The sequence below is a fragment of the Lipotes vexillifer genome, unplaced genomic scaffold, assembly GCF_000442215.2.
Source record: "Lipotes vexillifer unplaced genomic scaffold, Lipotes_vexillifer_v1.1 scaffold1011, whole genome shotgun sequence".
NCBI lineage: Eukaryota > Metazoa > Chordata > Mammalia > Artiodactyla > Lipotidae > Lipotes > Lipotes vexillifer.
The window spans coordinates 2964071-2981834 of NW_006787698.1; the positions used below are offsets into that span (position 1 = coordinate 2964071).

At 51.2% G+C, this 17764-nt stretch overlaps 1 protein-coding gene across 1 annotated transcript in view; it reads left to right on the top strand.

Annotated features, from left to right (window-relative positions):
* Positions 1 to 14349, top strand: part of LOC103079784 (uncharacterized) — a 69583-nt gene extending 55234 nt beyond the window's left edge. Inside the window, exons 5-14 of the mRNA XM_007460742.1 lie at positions 2264 to 2385; positions 8985 to 9250; positions 10180 to 10330; positions 10829 to 10943; positions 11620 to 11677; positions 12008 to 12052; positions 12558 to 12635; positions 13559 to 13658; positions 13799 to 13940; positions 14300 to 14349. Of these exons, the coding sequence (XP_007460804.1) occupies positions 2264 to 2385; positions 8985 to 9250; positions 10180 to 10330; positions 10829 to 10943; positions 11620 to 11677; positions 12008 to 12052; positions 12558 to 12635; positions 13559 to 13658; positions 13799 to 13940; positions 14300 to 14349 (1127 nt within the window). The remainder of the gene's footprint in view (positions 1 to 2263; positions 2386 to 8984; positions 9251 to 10179; positions 10331 to 10828; positions 10944 to 11619; positions 11678 to 12007; positions 12053 to 12557; positions 12636 to 13558; positions 13659 to 13798; positions 13941 to 14299) is intronic.
* The last annotated feature ends 3415 nt before the right edge of the window (positions 14350 to 17764 follow it).

Genomic DNA, 17764 nt, shown 5'->3' on the forward strand with positions numbered 1-17764 from the left:
ATTGAACCCCAGGCCTTTGGCAGTGAAAGCACAAGTCCTAACCACTGGACAGCCAGGGAACTCCCAGAACTCCATTCCTTATTATGACTGAATAATATTCCATTGTATGGATGGACCACATTTTGTGTATCCATTCATCTGTTTATGGACATTTGGGCTGTTTCCACCTTTTGGCTATTGAGAATAATACTGCCATGAACTGCCATGTACAAGTTTTTGGGTGGATCTATGTTTTCCATTCTCTTGGGTATAGACCTAGGAGTGGAATGGCTGGGTCATATGGCAACTCTATGCTTAACTTTTTGAAGAATTGCCAAAATGTTTTCCAGACTCCTTGAGTTTTTTATGCCCATGTGATACCTTTTCGTTCATCTGTTTATGAAATGTGTTTATTTCTGCCTTAGCTATTTTCTGCTGTTCTTGCTACCTTCCAAAAGCCCCAGCAATTTTGCATTCACAATTTTGTATTCGTTTTCTTAAAGAAGGCTCCCCAAATTATACAACTGTCAGCACCCCCAAACCTTGGGGCAGTGTTTGTACTTACACAGCTGGGAGGAAAGGGAACATAAGTGGGTACAGACAGCTCACCCCATGTTGGGATAGAAAAGGACAGCATCACCCCTTCCTCTCTGCCAGCTGCAATGGTTATAGGCAGAGTGGCCACCAAATAGATCACCCCACCTGTACCCTTTGGAGGGTGAAAGTGGGCTACTGTTAATCATTACTTAACTCAGCATAAACCAGGACTGTCCCCAGCAAGCTGAGACATGGGGTCACCCAGCCACAGGGTACCCAAGCTAAGGAACGGATGAGGATCTAACTGCCACTCTCCAAAGGCATCGCCATCCCTCTTCCCACCCCCACCTTGGCCCTTCCTGAAGCTGCTATCGCTCTTACCGCAAACGTGCTGGTCAGTCTCTCTGGGTATCACCTCCATTGGATTCCTCGCCCCCACCTTCACCCATATCCTCCAGCCTCACCTCCAGGCACTCTCCCCTCAGCTCCCTGGTTGCAGCAGGACCCAGGATGTTTTTGCAGGGGGTGTGGAGGAGTGAAGGGAGTCCAGATGCCAAGGCAATGCAGTGCAGTGCAGCACAACACAATGCAGTGCGATGCAGTGCACAGGAGAGAGGCACCGTAGATGGGGGGTGGACGAAGATTTCTGGAGTGAATAGGATGAGGTCTTTAGGCAGGCAGCCCTACAACAGGAATGGGGGGCTCTTAGGCAGTGGGTCCTGCTGCGGCAGGGACAAGGCACAGAAGGAAGATCCTGGTGGGCACCAGTGGCTGGACCAAGACATTTGACCTTCCTCCTGCAGGCGGTGGGTAACCTCCGTGGGGATTCGTATACGCAGGGGTGATGTGCTCTAGCTGCAGTGTAAGGGGCAGCGGGAGAGGGTCAGGGGTGCCTGTTTCTCCCTCGGCAAAAGGCTCCATCCAACACCCAAGATCAAGCGAGGGCACCCTCCTGACCTGGAGGGCAAGGAAGGTGACCAAGCACCCCAGGATCGGGCCCTGAAAGGTGGGCACCATCACACCCACCTTCCAGGTGAGGAAACTGAGGCGCAGAGAGGCGACTTCCCCAAAGGTGTGCAGCCATTAGGGGCAGGTCCAGGCAAGGACACAGTCTGGTTGACCCCAAACCCCTTGTTTTCTCCTCTATACCATGCCACCCAGGGGTCCCTGGAACTCAAAGTACAATATAGGGACAGAGACAGCCTGAAGTTCTACCATTAGAGACCCTCTAAATGTGGGCACTGGGTACTTGCAGTTGGTCTTAGGGACCCATTGTAGCAAATGAGGGCTTTTTGCTAGAGCAGGCATGACAAATCGATTTCATCTCACGAGCTAACTCGTATCAGCTGGAGATGGCTTCCAAAAATGATGCAGTGGGAAGCATTCCGAGGGGACCATGGCTCAGGAAGAAAGAGCCCTGGGATTGAATAGAAATACCTGTCCCAGGCTCAGCATGAGTGGTGTCGAGTGGTGTTGTGTATGTTAGCTTAAAGAGGGAATTCCCTGGCGGTCCAGTGGTTAGGACTCACTCTTTCACTGCCGAGGGCCTGGATTCGATCCCTGGTCAGGGAGCTAAGAGCCCACAAGCCACAGGGTGTGGCCAAAAAAAAAAAAAGATCATTGGGACCATCCTCCCCTGCCATCCCATTTTACGGATGAGAAAACTGAGGCCCAGATGCAGCACTCAGGCCCTGACTCTTCAGGCCTCCCACTCAGCCATGACACCTTGTCCCTCCCTTCCCCACAGGCTCTGAGCCCAAGCCATATGTCCAGCCCTTTGACTCTGGAGCTGCAGACTCAGCCACCAAGAGCAGCGGTGGACCCTGGAGGCCTGAGGACCCAGACTTCTCCGCCATGGAGGATGAGCAGGCATGTATCTGACTGCTGAGACGGGCAGGAGCTGATGACGCCTGTGGCAGCAAGTACACATTTTTAGCACCTGCAGGAACTTTGTGTGCATTATTTCAGGGAACTCTCATCAAAACATGGCAGAGTAGTTATTATCCCATTCTACAGATGAGGAAATGAATCCTTTCTGGAACAAGAAGAGGGAGGGTGGGATGAGTAGAGGGGAGGGCTGATGGATGGATGGAAGGAAGGAAGGATTGACAAAAGAGATGGATGGATGAAAGAATGGAGGGAAGGGAGGGAGGGAGGAGGGAAGGGTCACTAGATGGGTGCATGGGTGGGTAGAACAATCAATGAGAAAGGAAGAAAAAGCTCCCATGGGGACCTCTGAGCTAGAACAGCCCTGCAGAGTGGTTCTAAATCAGGCTGAGGTGGCCAAGCCATTACGTCCCCACATCAATCAGTCGTGGCCTGTGGACTGCCCAGGAAGGGATGTGACTTCCCAGAAGGAGACTGAGAGCTGACAGCCATCTGCTGGCAGCCCTCCTCCAGCATCTGGGGCAGCCCATCCTCACTGAAGGGGGGGTCTGGGTGGCATTTTATAACACCCACCACACTAAGGAAGGAGGGTCCATTACAGTCAAACCATATGTAGGAAATTCTGTGTATCTGCCCCTGTCATTTTACAGAAGAGCATACTGGGGTCCAAGCAGGGAAAGAATTGGCCTAGGTGTCAGGGAGAGTCCAGGGTAAATGAAGACAGGACCAGGACTTAAGTTCAGCTCTGGATCCTTCCAGGGCTCTGGACCTCTTGGAATGGGAACCCTGGGCTGCAGGCAGTTGGGCAGATAGGATGGCAATGGAGGAAGCATGTACCTGGAGAAGCAAGGAGCCCTCTACGGGGAGGCTCTACCCCACCACCACCAAATAAGCCCCGCCACCCGCAGCCGTGTCCTTATCTAGTTGGTCACTGGAGCTGGAAACAGCAGAAGGCAACATCCTTGCCCTTCCCTCCCCAAGCCCTGTGAGCACTTCACCTGTACAACCCTCAATTCTGTCCATGTCTCTCCTTCCTTCTCCATTGCCCTGGTGGAGGCCACTGTAATTGCTCACCCAGGTGATTTGCACAAGTGTCTTCACTGCTCCAACAGCCCTGCCCCTGTCCAAGCCTATCTGGGCTCTGCAACTTGCATAATCTTTCTGAAGGCAAATCACAGCCCCCTGGCCTCCATACCGCCATTGTTTGGAACTTAGAGATTAAATCCTTCCTTGGCCTACCAGGCCTGCTGATCCAACCCCATTCCCTCCCCAACACAAACCCCTTCAGCCATTAGGAAATCTTGCCAGTTTGGCGGGGAAGCACCGTGAGCTCTCAAGCCAGCAGGCTTCTGAACATCCTGTTCTCTTAACGCCTGGAATGCCCTCACCCAGAGCCTCTACCTAGCTAACTCCTACTCATTCCTCAGGGCTTCCCTCACTGTCACTTCCTCCAGGAAACCCTCCCTGATTTCTTCCTTCCTTCCTTTCTTTCTTCCCTTCTTCTTCCTTTCTTTCCTTCTTTCTGTCTTTTTCTAAAAACATTCAGTAGGACTTTTCATTGAAAAAGATATATATACTGATAAGATGTAAATTATTTTAAAATATATGCAACTTGACCTATATAGCCAGCTCAAGAAATCATTTACATGTCACATAGACACTATTTTATGTGGTTGGAAGTAGGGTTTGGGGGGTTTATTTTGTTACGGAAACTGTCTAAAGATGGTCTAACCTGTCCTAGTTGAGTTGTCCTTAGTAGATTTTGCACACCAATGATTACCCCAGGGTTTGTCCTTTTTTAAAAAAGGAATTTTCTATATGATCTGGCTTAGAATAAATCTTACTTTTCAAACTTAAAAAAAAATTAAATTTAAGTTTAAAATAATAATAACAAAAAAGGGCTTTTCTAAGTATAACTCCAAACCAGAATTCCTGTCCCTTCAAACAGGGTCAGCTGGCCCCCCTTCAGTTCTTCTCCAGCCCATTTTCTAGAACATTCACTCATCCTTGATTATAATCGCTGGATTTAGTTGTCAGTCTACTCCAATTAGCTCCATCTGGCAGGGTCATCAATTTGCCCAGAGGAAGGGCCCTGACTCCTGAAGTATAAAAACAATAACCATGGTTGCAACAACCAATATCTACTTCCTTTGATCGAGGGCTTGCAATGTGTAAGCATCATCTCATTCTACCTGCCCAGCAATCCTACAAGAAGGCAGCATCACGCCCATTTTAGAGATGAGAAGACTGAGGCCCAGAGAGGGTTAGAAACTTGCCTGAGGTCACACTGAGCTAATAAAAGACACGCGAGGGATGCAAACCTTGACTAAGGCCTTTCTATCATTCCAGCCATCCGAAAACTGTCTGTCTCTGTTATTTATTTGCTCTTTTGTTTGAAGTCAGTTCCCTTTTTACACGATGAAATGGAACCAGAGAAATGATATGCTTGAAGTTGCTTTGGTGTGCTATTTTTTCTTAATATACAAGGAGATAAATAACTGTTTACATTTTTTAAAAACGTCGATCCATGTACTATCTCAATCTGCACGCAGCAAGCCCTTTGGTAGAGTGGGATTCCTGGGACATCTCGTCTCTGGGTCTGCCATTGAGGGGGGACCCATCCCTCAAGGTTCCCCAGGGTTCCGGGAGCGGGAACCTGGATTTACTGTATCCTCTCTGGGGCATCAGGGCCAGCATACAAATGTTTAGGGAGATGCCTGGGAAGGCCCTCAGTGGGCCAGCTCCCATTTCTGACCCAGGAAATGTTGGAGGAAAGATACAAGTTCCCCAGCAAAGGACAAAGCCCCCTCCCTCCCCCCTCCATCTCTGTACCTGCCACAGCTGCCCACCATCCCCTTCCACCCAAAGCTCTGGCGAGGTTCCCACTTCTGCCTCCTGTGAGGGAGGCCAGATAGGAGAGGGAGTGGGGAGGGCCCGGCCCAGGCCAAGAGGCTGTCCTGATGTATTTATATTTACAGGAGGATGAAAACCAGAGAGGCAAGGAAACTTTTGGGGCCGTGGCAGAGGAGACAGGAGTTGGCAGAGGTTACCAAGGCACCAGGGATGGGATTGGAGTGATATCGGGAAGGCTGCCACTGAAGTCATAGGAGAACCAGGGGAACCTGGACGAGCCAGGGCCAGAGGTGTGGGTTTTTTGGACGGAGACTGAAGAATAGGGACCCTGGTATATGAAAGATACAGGGAGGAAGCAGCAGGCAGAGACGAAGCAGCCAGGGAGGTTGGGGGGAGAAAGATCAGTGGGTGCAGGCACTTCCCTGGCGGTCCAGTGGTTAAGACTCTGCACTTCCATTGCAGGGGACATGGGTTCGATCCCTGGTCGGGGAACTAAGATCCCACATGCCACGCAGTGCAGCACCCCCCCTAAAAAAGCAAGATCAGTGGGTGCAAAGGAAAGATTCAAGACCATGGAAAACAGTATGGGCGGGGCTCAAAAAGCCAATCAGAGAATTGCCGTACGATCCAGCAACCCCACTTCTGCAGATCTACCCAAAAGAGGTGAAAGCAGGGACTCAGACAGACATTGTACATCCCATATTCATAGCAGCATAATCCACAAGAACCAAAAGGTGGAAGCAACCCCAATGTCCATCAAAGACTGAATGGATAAACAAAATGTAGTTTTGTTTATATCCATACAATATGGTCCATGCATACCATGGAATGTTAGCCTTTAAAAGGAAGGAAATTCTGACCCATGCTAAAATATGGATGAACTTGAAAACATATGAAAACATTATGCTAAGTGAAATAAACATATGAAAACATTATGCTAAGTGAAATAAACTAGACACAAGAGGACAAATATTGTATGATTACACTTATACGAAGTCCCTAGAATAGGCAAATTCAATAAGACACAGTAGAGTCGAGGTGACCAGGGGCTCAAGGAGGTGAGAATGGGGAGTTACAGTTTAATGGGTACAAACCTTCTTTGGAGGAAGATGAAAAAAAGTTCTGGAGATGGACAGTGGTGACGATTGCACAATAGTGTAAATGTACTTAATGCCACTGAGTTGTATACTTAAACTTGGTTAAAATGGTGAATTCTATGTTATGTATACTTTACTACGATTTTAAAAAAGAAGGAAGGTGTCAAAACTGTAGAAAGCTCCAAGTGGGGCAGGTGAGAGAAAAAGCCAGACCCTGCATAGCTCTTCCACCCTCATTCCACGGCAGGTGTGGACACTGCCACCTGTGTCCGCAGCCGACCAAGAGCGTGGCTCTTGGCTGGCAGGTGTTTTCCACTTTCAATTGGCTGCTTCTCTGAAAATTCCCCACACCAAGTGTTAGCAGGGATCTTCCTGTTACCCCTCCCCTAGTAAAGACTGGCCATGACCGGCCAAATGGTCCAGGGATAAACAGGATTGCAATATTGAGCAGATAAAATTAAAGGATGAGCAGTTAGACTTGAATATTGTAATGTTTGGAATCTACTTACACTAGAAAAAAATTCGTTGTTTATATGAAATTGGAATTTCACTGGGCGTCCTGGCTTTTATCTGGCAGTCCTATCCTGGGGCCTCTTATAGAGCTCATGAAGGGGGCCAGGTCTGCTCAGTGGGCCCTTCAGGCCACCAGTTGGGACAGTCCATCAAGGGCTGCCTGAGCTCACATAGATGTCTGGGGTCACATCTCAGGGTTGGTTTTGCATGGAGCACTTGTAGAGGACTCCCCACCTACCCACAAAACCCTGTCTGAGGACAGTGCTAACAAAGGCCTGGAAAAGGACAGTCCCTGTCCTGCAGATCCTGACAGCCCAAAGGAGGGACACCTTATTTAGACTGGAGGAGTCAGGAAGGCAGCCTGGAGGGCATGCCCAAGCTGGGTTTTGACGGGTGAATAGGAGTTCACCAGGCTGCCTCTGGGTGGCTTGGGAGAAGAGGTTCTCCAAGGAGAGGAAAAAGCAGGTGCTCTGGCTGCGGGGTGGGGGGGGGGGAATGACAAATAGAATGACTGGGAGGGAGAGAGAGGAAAAAGAAATAGAAGAGTAACAAGGGTAAGAAAGAGGATCGAGCTTTGGATCCAGACAGATCTGATTTTGGGTCTGGCTCTGCGGTTTACTGACTGTGTGGCCCAGGACTGTGTGGTCCTTTCTCCTCCCTGAGCCTGTCTCCTGATCTGGAAAGCGGGACAACAGCGCCCCCTGGTGGAGATGCGGTGGAATTAGGGCTAACACCCGTGTAGTTCTGGGTGCAGATTGGTTGCTGCTTTGGTGGATGTGGCAATCGTCGTCCACCCCTGTGTATCTTCCGTGTCTAACAGCGCCTGGCACATCGATGCCTCATGGGTGGGTTGCGACGTGAGGCTGCAGACGGGCCAGAAGCGGGAGGCAGCCTACCCTGGAGCCCTTTGCATTGTGCTCACGAGCTCAGGCTTCTGCTGTCCGGGAGCGGAAGTTATTGCAGGGGATTTAGGAGCGCAGAGGTTCCAGGCTACCCTCCGGTAGGACGGAGCAGGGCCGGAAATAGGGGGAGGCAAGCGAGGTGCGAGGTCCGAAACTGTCAAGTCTTAACATTTTGATAATTTGCTCATCATGGAACTCTTTGCACTGTATTCTTTTTTAAAATATTATATTAAAGTATGATTTTCTTTATTCCTGAGTTTTGGGGCACCCCCTACAATTTTGTGTCCGAGGTGAGTGCCTCACTTGCCTCACCCTAGGCCTGGGAGAGAAACTTAGGGTACAGGAGACACATGAGGACACATCCTAAGCAGCCCCAGGAAAAGACTAGGAGCCCCTTGGGACTTCCCTGGTAGTTCAGTGGTTAAGACTCCGCGCTTCCACTGCAGGGGGTGCGGGTCCGATCCCGGACGGGGGAATGAAGATAGTGCATGCCACGCAGTGCGGCCAAAAAAAAAAAAAAAAAAAAAAAAAGACAAGCCCCAGTAGAAAAATGGGGAAAGGATAGGAATAGGACATTTATAGCCAGCCCAGAAGCTAATCATGTAACACTGGGCAATGTATAGGAAGTGAAGCTTCATATAATTAGTAATCAATGCAAATGAAAACAACAATGAGATATTAATTTATACTAATTAGCCCGGCAAAAATATGAAGTTGGATAATGCCAGATATTTGTAAGAATGTAGGAAACCTATTCACCACTCAACGCGGCAAAAAAAAAAAAAAAAAAAAAAGAAAGTCTACGAGCCCTGACACTGCCTGAAATTCCAGCAGTAGCAGTAGCACCAAGGGTAATTTACCTCCGTGCAGCGCTTTTACAAATTGCGTTCACAGGCATGATCTTACGTGAGGCTTAAAACAAGCTGGGTGAGCCGACAGGACAGAGGTTATTTTGTCTGTTTCATAAGACCATCAGACAGAAATTCAGTAAGAGAGGTGAAATCAGGTTTGCCAGCCCAGATTTCTGGCCCCTTTTGGGGGGATAAAGGCTTGAAGGCCTGGGTTAGACATTACACTGAGGGGACCACCCCCATTCTACCCCACCTGCCACTCGATGGGTGCTGAACCCAGGTTGGACGGGAGGGGCATGGGCAGGGTCTGCGAGTTGGGGGCCTCTGCTGCCCTCGGTCAATGCCTTTTCCCCATCCATCTCCAGGAGGATGGAATTCCAGGGCTGCTCGGCAATGGCGAGAGCTCCGAAGACTTCAGTCTGGACTTGGGGGACCTTCAGGGCAGTGAGTATATCCAGGACCTGGGCCTTGAGGTCCCTTCACAAAGCCAGCCTAGGGGGGCCAGGGGCAGTGGGCCCCCTAGCGAAGAAGCCGGAGAAGACTCGCCCTTCTCCAGCCTGGCAGGGTCCCAGGCCCTGCCTCGAAGACGCAGCTGGGAGAGGTCGCGGAGCTGCTCTGAGACCTGGCAGAGGTCAGTCCCGCCCCACCCCACCCCCAACGCCTTCTGGGACACACCCCCAGGGCGGCCAGGCTACACTGCACCCCTGCCTCTCAGTCATCTAGCTCAAGGGCCACCAGAGGTGTCTGCACTGTCAGAAGGCAGCCCCAAAGGCCCTCTCCGGAGATGCAGGCCTGCGCACAGAGCCCACGTGGGCACATGAATCCGTGTGCGTGGGTAAGCACGCACACGCTGCAGGAGCGTGCACCAGCCCAGACTGGAACTGTGTGAACCCGGCCGGCAGGCTCAGACCTAGATGTGCACACCCTCCCGTGCACCCTGGGTGTACACGCCCACGCTCAACACGCAGGCACGCATCCTCTCCCTGCTGAAACCCAGGGACGCATAAACATGTCACTTGCACATGCGTGCACAAAGCCACAGATGCACTTGTGATCAAAACACAGATACGTGCTCAGTGCCACCCACAAACCACAGTGGCAGCCCCAAACAGTAGAGAGGGGTGCTTTAGCTGCCCCCTCCACCCCTCACAGTTCCCCCCAGATAGAAGTCCAGTCTGTGGAAAAAAAAAACAGTGGGAGGGAGGACTTCCCTGGTGGTCCAGTGGTTAAGACTCCGAGCTTCCAATCCAGGGGCATGGGTTTGATCCCTGGTCGGGGAACTAAGTTAATACCACATGCCGCTGGGCCAAAAAAAAGGTAAAAAAAAAACCCAAAACACAAAAAACAGTGGGCCCGCGATGCAGATGGAACTTCAGCATCAAATTCCCCAGCCAGACTCCCCACCCACCTCTCTGGTACTGGGAGAGCTGGACCCCTCTCCGTGCCCTGTCCCCCCCAGAGGGCTACCCATGGGTTCCCTCCAGGCCCCCATGCCTCACATGCTGGAGCTGGGGCAGCAACCAGGTGGAAGAGACCCGATTCCCTCCCTTCCTCCACCAGGCTCAGCCTTGAAGCCTCAGCTGCAAATGAGGGGCCCTGTCTCCCTCGGACACTGGCCAGCCTTGCTCTGAACCTGCCAGGAGAGGGCCTGCAGGCCTGGACCCAAGGGTGTCTGTCTGGGAGGGGAACCCCCCCAGAGGCACCAAACAAGGTGGGTGCAACCTGCAGCCACCCCGGATGATAACACACCTGTGGGCCCAGGCACTGTCTCTGCAGGTTCCAAGGAGTGCCTTGCCCATAGCTGGGGGGACTGCTTTATCATGGCAGGTATAGCCCGTGACTGGGGAATCGTTGGGTCCTGAGATTGCAGCCCAGACCTGAAGGTCCTTTGCTGGGCTGGGATCCTTGGCCATAAGTGCACCCCTGGGCTGGGGAGCGGAGGCATGTCTCCGCATCTTTGCAGCTGGAAGGAGGTGCTGCCTGTAACTGGCGTTTGGAAGTAGGGAGGGCTCATCTGAGGTCTGGGATTTTAGCCCAAACCTGGGGAATGCATGCTCGGAGCTGTTGCCTCTACCTGGGGCATCTTTGCCCATGACCATGACCTGGGGGGAAATTACTGGCCACGGCTGGAATTTGTGGCTCAGAATTCCAGAGCTCCAGCCCTGGGCTGTCTCCAGGCCTAGCGAGCAGAGATGCTTATTCCCTGCAGGAATGTGACAGCCCCGAAAAAAGAGTGCGGTCACGGTCGGTTCCCGTGTCCTTCGATGAGATCAGCTCCCTGGAAATCTTTCCGGCTTTGGAAGTGCCCGCTCCAGCGGTTCAAGGTAGCCCAGCCTGGGGGTTTCTTTCATTCAAACCAAGTGGAGTAGGGGGTTTCTGCTGGAGGGTCCCCTGGATGGGGCTGGTGGAGGGGGCTTAGGGTCCCCTGGACAGGAACTGGGCAGAATGCTGAGGGGGTGGGGAGGATTCCTGCATCATCTGCCCTTCCCCCACCCCTACCCCACCCCCCCAGGGATCCTCCAGCCAAGGTGGACACAACACTGCAATGACCCACAGGGCTCCCTCTTTTCCCTCTGACTCTGTCTCTTTCTTTATCTCCTTCTTTGTCTCTGAATCTCTATCTGAAGAGCTTGTGTCCCTCTGGTGTCAGACAGACCTACAGGCCAAACCGGAATCTACCACTTTCTAACAGGTCTCTAAGCCTCCCTAGCCTTCTCACGGAGAATGGAACAATTACTGTATCTCCTTAGGGTCGCTTGGAGGGTTCACTGACCGCATATGTGTAAAGCGTTTAGCCAGTCGTAAGCCCTCACGACACGCCGGGGACACTTCCATCCCTGGCTCTCTGCCGTCCTTTCACCTCTTCTCCCCGAGAGTGGCAAGCCACATCTGGACAGTCTCCATGTCCGCAGGGGTGGGTTCAGGGGGCGCCATGCAGGGCTGGTCCTTCCCCAGGGCCCCCTTCACGCCTGTGCCTCTTGGGGTGGGGGCTGATCCCAGGCCTGGATCCACCGGTGCTGGAGTGCCTGGAAAAGGACCACGTGGAGCCAGATCATGTGTGAGTGTCCGCCCCTGGGTCAGGGAGGGACCCCCTGGACAGCCAAGGAGTCAAGGCTTGGGGGGGAGGGATGCAGGGTGTAGCATCACTGCCTGTAAGTGGCCAGCCACTGTCCCCCTATAATAATCTCGATCCTTCTCCACCGCACCATCCTTCCCCCGGGAGAGGGACCCAGGCCCCTCAGAAAGGTTCTCGACTGCATGGGGAGGGGCTGGGGATCCAGTTTAGGGGCTGCATCAGGACCCTGGACCGGGTCGGGCAATCACAGCTCGCCTTGGGGAATGTCTGCCACGTGGGGCAGCCGTGGGCTGTTTCTATCTGCCATTGCAGGCTAATTGTCCAGCAGGTGCTTCAAGAGCTCCGACAGTACCATGGGTAGGTGGAAAGGGGGCTAGGTGTGAGGCAACAGGTATGTGAGGACAGATGCGGAGGACAGGTGAAGGGGGAAAGCGTAGGGGGACAGGTATAGGAGTGAACGGGCATGGTGTGAAGACAAGGAGAAATGGGAGGAAAACAGTGACGGGAGAGGTGGGAGGATGCCCAGGTGGGGGGAAGGGCAGGGTGCAGAAGCAAGCCGCCACCAGTCCATGCACTACCTTTGTCCAAATGGGAAAACGTACCTCTATCCCAGAATACTGCCATCTGTTAGAAAAACTTTCTGACATGATGATTTTGTTTGACCAAGACCTGTTATCACCCTCTGCTGGAAAACCCCTCGCAATGACCACGTACACAAGCCCACATGTGGAGGGAGGGTGGGATCTCAGACACGGCACGGGGGGCACACCTATCCACAGGAGCCCAGAGGGAGAGGGGCACGAGAGGGGGCATCTGCGGGAGGAAGGAAGGGCTGCTGTGTCTGTCCCCTCTGATCCTGCAGGGCCCGGGAGAGGGCTCGCTTGTCCGTCAGCCCCGGAGGAGCCCACTCAAACCTCACCTGGTTTGAGTTCCTGTCCGAGTGAGTACGCAGAGCTGCTGGCGGGCTGCCACTAGATTCCCACAAGAGGTTTACTGTGGGCCCTGAGCTGGGGGCCCCGTCCTCTCACTGGAACCGTCAGGGCAATGGTGGGGGTGGTAGGGGGGGCTCCTCATATGCCCTGGGAGGGCAGAGGAGGGCTTCTTGGAGGAGGTGACAGCTTGAGCTGGATTCCGATGGAACAGTAGGAGTTCACCAATACGAAGAAATGAGGATGGGGAAAAGAAATCGGTGCCTTCCTCAGGAACGGTGTCGGGGTGGGGCTGGGAGGAGGGGAGGGGGGGGGAGTCAGCAGAGGCCAGATCACACCTGGGAAGCAAAGGAGCACAGCTCTGTGGTGAGCGATGATGGTGAGCACTGAGGGGTACAGACTGGAGGTACGGAATCTCCCTCCAGGGACTAGGTTCTGCAGGGGCTGGGTTTCTTTGTCAATGACTTAATACATATTTATTAAATGAGGGTGTGCCAGTCATCCAGGAGAGGCACGATCTGGGGCTGGAGCATTGGATGGGAAGAGGGAAGCCGGGTTTGACAGATATCCCACAGGAAGAATGGGCAGGATTTTAGGCTGATGATGAGAGGGGAGGGGGGCGTGGGCCAGAGGGAGGACACTGAGATGGACAAGGCCCATCGAGGGACCTCAGGTTGGAGACCATGCCACCTTCCCCGCTGCAGACCTGGTGCCCAAGGCTCCTGAAATTTGCAAACCTCTGTAAATGTTTGTTCAGTGAATGAGTGGGTGAGAGCAGGAGGGAGAGAGTTAGGGACCACAGCAGGGGTGAAACAGGATGAAGGGGCCTCAGGGAGGCAGATTCCAGGTGGATCCCAGAAGCGACCTGCAGGACTGGCTCAGAAGGGCCTTCTGGGTCTGCTGCGCTCTCCTCACCAAATTTTCTGCCCCTCAGGAGCGAGGACAGAGCGGGGAAGATGGAGAGAAGTGACAGGAGTGCCAGGGTGAGGCGCAGACTGAGTTCCCTCCGATGTCGTGTCACCAGGCAGAAGGAGGTCAGGGGGCTGGGCCGGGGGTGGGGGGACCCCCCTCTGCCCTCTGCTGCTTGTCAGGGTGCCCCTGGCTCCAGATCTCTATGATTCGAGGCGAGACTGGATGCACAGGGCATTCTAAGGCCCACCTCTGTCCCCAACAGGGGAAGAGCCCAGTGCTTCTGAAAGACAAATGTCAGGATGCTCGTGAGCGGAAAGAATGTGTCAACGGGCACCAGCTGGCTCAAGGAAACTTCTCTGGCCACTCCAGCTGCCCGCTGTGTGGCAAACCTCTTCTGAGCTCTGGTAAGTCTGGTGGCCCAGCCCATCCCCCTGGATGGCAGCCACTTCCCCTCCTTCACTTCCCCTAAATCGTTCTCATGGTCTCCTTCTCTCTTTGCATCCTCGTCCTATTTCACCCTTTCTAAGCTCGAACCAACGCTGGCTTCCTGGATGTCACCAGGGATCCATCCCTAAGAGCAGTGACCATTTGGTTAGCTTGCCCCCGCCCCCCCGCCGCCAAATTCCCTTTGAGTCTCAGCTTTCGTCGTTGCAAAAATCCTTTGGCAAAATCCAGACTCGGGCAGTATATTAGTTAGCTAGGGCTGCGTAACAAAGTAACACCATCTGGTTGGCTTAAACCACAGAAATGCATTGTCTCACAGTTCTGAAGAAGTTCGACATCAAGGTGTCAGCAGGGCCAGGCTCCCTCTGAAGGTGCTAGGGAAGGGTCCACCCCAGGTGTCTCTCCTGGCTTCTGGGATTCTGGTGGCTTGTGCCAGCAGAACTATAATCTTCACATGGCATTGTCCCTGTATGCCTGTCTACGTCTGAAATTCCCCCTTTCCTAAGGATGCCAGTCACACTGTATTAGGGGCCGACCCTACCATAGTACGATCTCATTGAACTAAATAAAATGGCAATGACCCTATTTCCAAATACGGCCACCTTCTGATGTACTGAGGGGGGTTAGGACTGTAACATATGAATTGGGGTCGGTGTGGGGAGGCAAGATCAGCCCATAACAGGCAATTTCCTGCCTCCCGGGGCTGTCTGGGGGGTAATGGTGTCTGCTCAGGAAAAAGTACTGGGTTCCAGAGGCCTTGGAGGGAGATGACTCTGGCCTTTTCTGAGATTTAGCGTATCACCTTTTTGAAACCAAATCGGGCTTTGTAAGGGAGAGAGAGGAGGCACCAGCAACTGCATGTTAGTTGCAAATTCAGGCTAGTGCAGGGTTCCTCAACCTTGGCCCAATTACTATTTGAGGCCTAGTAATTCTTTGTTGGGGGAAGGGGGAGCTGTTTTGTGACCGGCATCCCTGGTCTCCACCTACTAGATACACATTACACCCCCATGCCATGAGTCATGACAACCAAAAATGTCTCTAGAGGGCTTCCCTGGTGGCGCAGTGGTTGAGAGTCCGCCTGCCGACGCAGGGGACGCTGGTTCGTGCCCCGGTCCGGGAAGTGACTTTGTGTTCCCCCAGACCAATGTCCATAGGAAATAGTATCCTTGAGAAATGGTGAATTACTTTATATTTACATGTGCTCATTGGGGCTGGAAATCCACCAAGAGTGGTGGTTTCCCAAATTCTGAAAAAATGATGGTAATCTTCTGCCTTTCATTTGGAACTCCTATTATAGACAGCTCTCTAATAAGGCAGTTGTAGGATTTGGGGGTCATCTAAAATGTCTTCATAAAAAGTGTGTGTGTGTGTGTGTGGGGGGGTGTTTCCTTTTTCTGAAACTCAAGTTCACGATGGCTTCCTTAGGTGAGATGTGGGTACCTCTCCAAAATGAGGTATGAAAATGAAAAATGTAACTGGGACTTTTAAAAAAGAGAAGTTGAATGTTTATATAATGTTATAACTGACTAGAACCTTGAAAACATGTTCATGAGAACGTTATGAACAAAAAAAAAAAAAAAAAAAAAAAAAAAACCCAAAAATGTCTCTAGATGTCGCCAAATGTCCCCTGGGGGCTAGGATTCTCCCCAATGAGAATCACTGGGGAGTGTGCAGTAGAGAACTGGCCCCAGGATGGGCTGTGCCGTGAGAGCTGTCCCTCCACCTGCAGGGCAGGTGCCTCCCTGTGACCTGAGCCGCAGGTTTTGCATTTTCTCCTTGCCTGGCCCCACACTTGGGCATCTTCCTTCTTCCTGATTCCTCCCTCTTTCCGGAGCACTGTTTTTGCTGGTGGTGCGACTGTTGCCTGCTCTTGTCAGGGGTGTCCCCTTTGGAGCTTTCTCTGCATTGGAAGATTTCCAACCCGCTTTCTGACACGTGGCCTCAGTTTTCAGCTGAGGCCACCTGGGCTTTGCAAAGTCTTCAGCATCTTAAAGTCCTTTTAGGCAGCAGGTGACTTCCTGTTTCTGTTGACTTCCTAATCTCTTCTTCTGGGGGTCGGGGGTGAGGTCTGCTGGATGCAGGGACTTCCCTGGAGGGCCAGAATCAAGCCCCACGGAGCTGTATCTGAGGCATCAAATTCAAGGGGCAAGTGGGAGGTTGGCAGGAGGAAGAATGAAGTCAAAGGTCCGGGACTGGACCATGGACAGTACAGAAATGCATCCACGCTATAAAGGCAGGGTTGAGTATCTTGCAGCATGTTCGCAAAGCTGAAAATATTTACCTTACGGCTCTTTATAGCCAAAGTTTGCAGATCCCCGAGCTAGCTTTCCCAGCAGCAAGGAAGACCCAGGGAAGTGACTTACAGTAGCCAAACAGATCAGTGAACCCCTTACACATCTGACCTTGAAGATGAGCGTTCCAACAGGGACTCATTTCCTGAAGGTCACTTTACAATCACAGAAGACTTTGTACAAATAGTTAGAGAGTAGCATTACTATACTGAGCAGACACAATATCCCAAACACCAAGTCCTTTAAACAGATTTCCTCATTAATCTTCACAACTCCGTAAGATAGGCACTAGTATTCCCCCTTTCTACAGATGAGGAATCTGAGGTCCAGAGGAGTTAAGTTCTTGCCAAAGGTCACACAGCAGGGTCTGAACTCAGAGCCTGAGCCCCTGATCACCAATCCACTGCCATTTAATTTTTTTTTAACTTTTTTTTTTTGATGGGGACCGTTTTTAAAATTTTTATTGAATTTGTTACAATGTTGCTTCTGTTTTATGTTTTGGTCTTTTGGCCGCGAGGCATGTGGGATCTTAGCTCCCCGACCAGGGATCAACCCCACACCCCCTGCAATGGAAGAGGGAGTCTTAACCACTGGAGCGCCAGAGAAGTCCCTATGTTTTGTTTAATAAAATTAACTTTGAATTCTTTTAGTTTTTCCAAAGGCAAAATTTTATAGTTTAAAAGAAAATTAAATTACAGATACATTAAAACCAAAAGTTTAATATACCAAAGACACTCTGTTGTTTGATGCGCTTAATGTCAATATTTGGGGCAATTTTTAAGGTTTTCCCACCAAAAAATGGCATTAATAATAGCTCTGTACAATAATATTTAGAGTAATAGGAAGATGAAAACACTTTCATACCATATTTTTGCCAGCTGTTCTAAAGACAGCAAACACACGCTCAGTTGGTTTTCCTTCGCTTTGAAATAAGCTACCGGTAATCCTAAACCAGGCAAAAATGTATTGATCCTGGATGGAATACAAGCGGTCATCCTTGCAAAAATGTTTTGCAGTGAGTCCTTGGCTTCTATGAAAGACCTAAAATAGTAAACGAGAGACTAGAGTTTATTTTCAGATTCTGTGACTGGCTTCCAATAATCTTTTTATCAGTAGACTTACAGGCAAAATACCAGGTACTAAGGATCAGATTCCATTCTTTGGAATAAGCATGAAACTGTTGTGGATTGCTAAACCAACGAATTACCACGCGTAGAATGCAATGCAAGGCAGGCAGGAGGGATAACTTAAATGTTTTGTTACTTCAAAAAGACCAGACCTGGGGCTTGTAAGTGGAATCTTTGGCTGCATTTTGGCATTATACCCTAACTTAGAGTATACAACTATCTGAGGACTCCCCTAACTCTCCAGTGGGTGGCAGATCCCTTTTCTCCCCGAAACTTTTCATTTTATTTTTTATTTTTCTTAATTTTTTTTTTTTTTTTTTTTTTTTTTTTGTTTTTTTGGCTGCACTGGGTCTTCATTGCTGCATG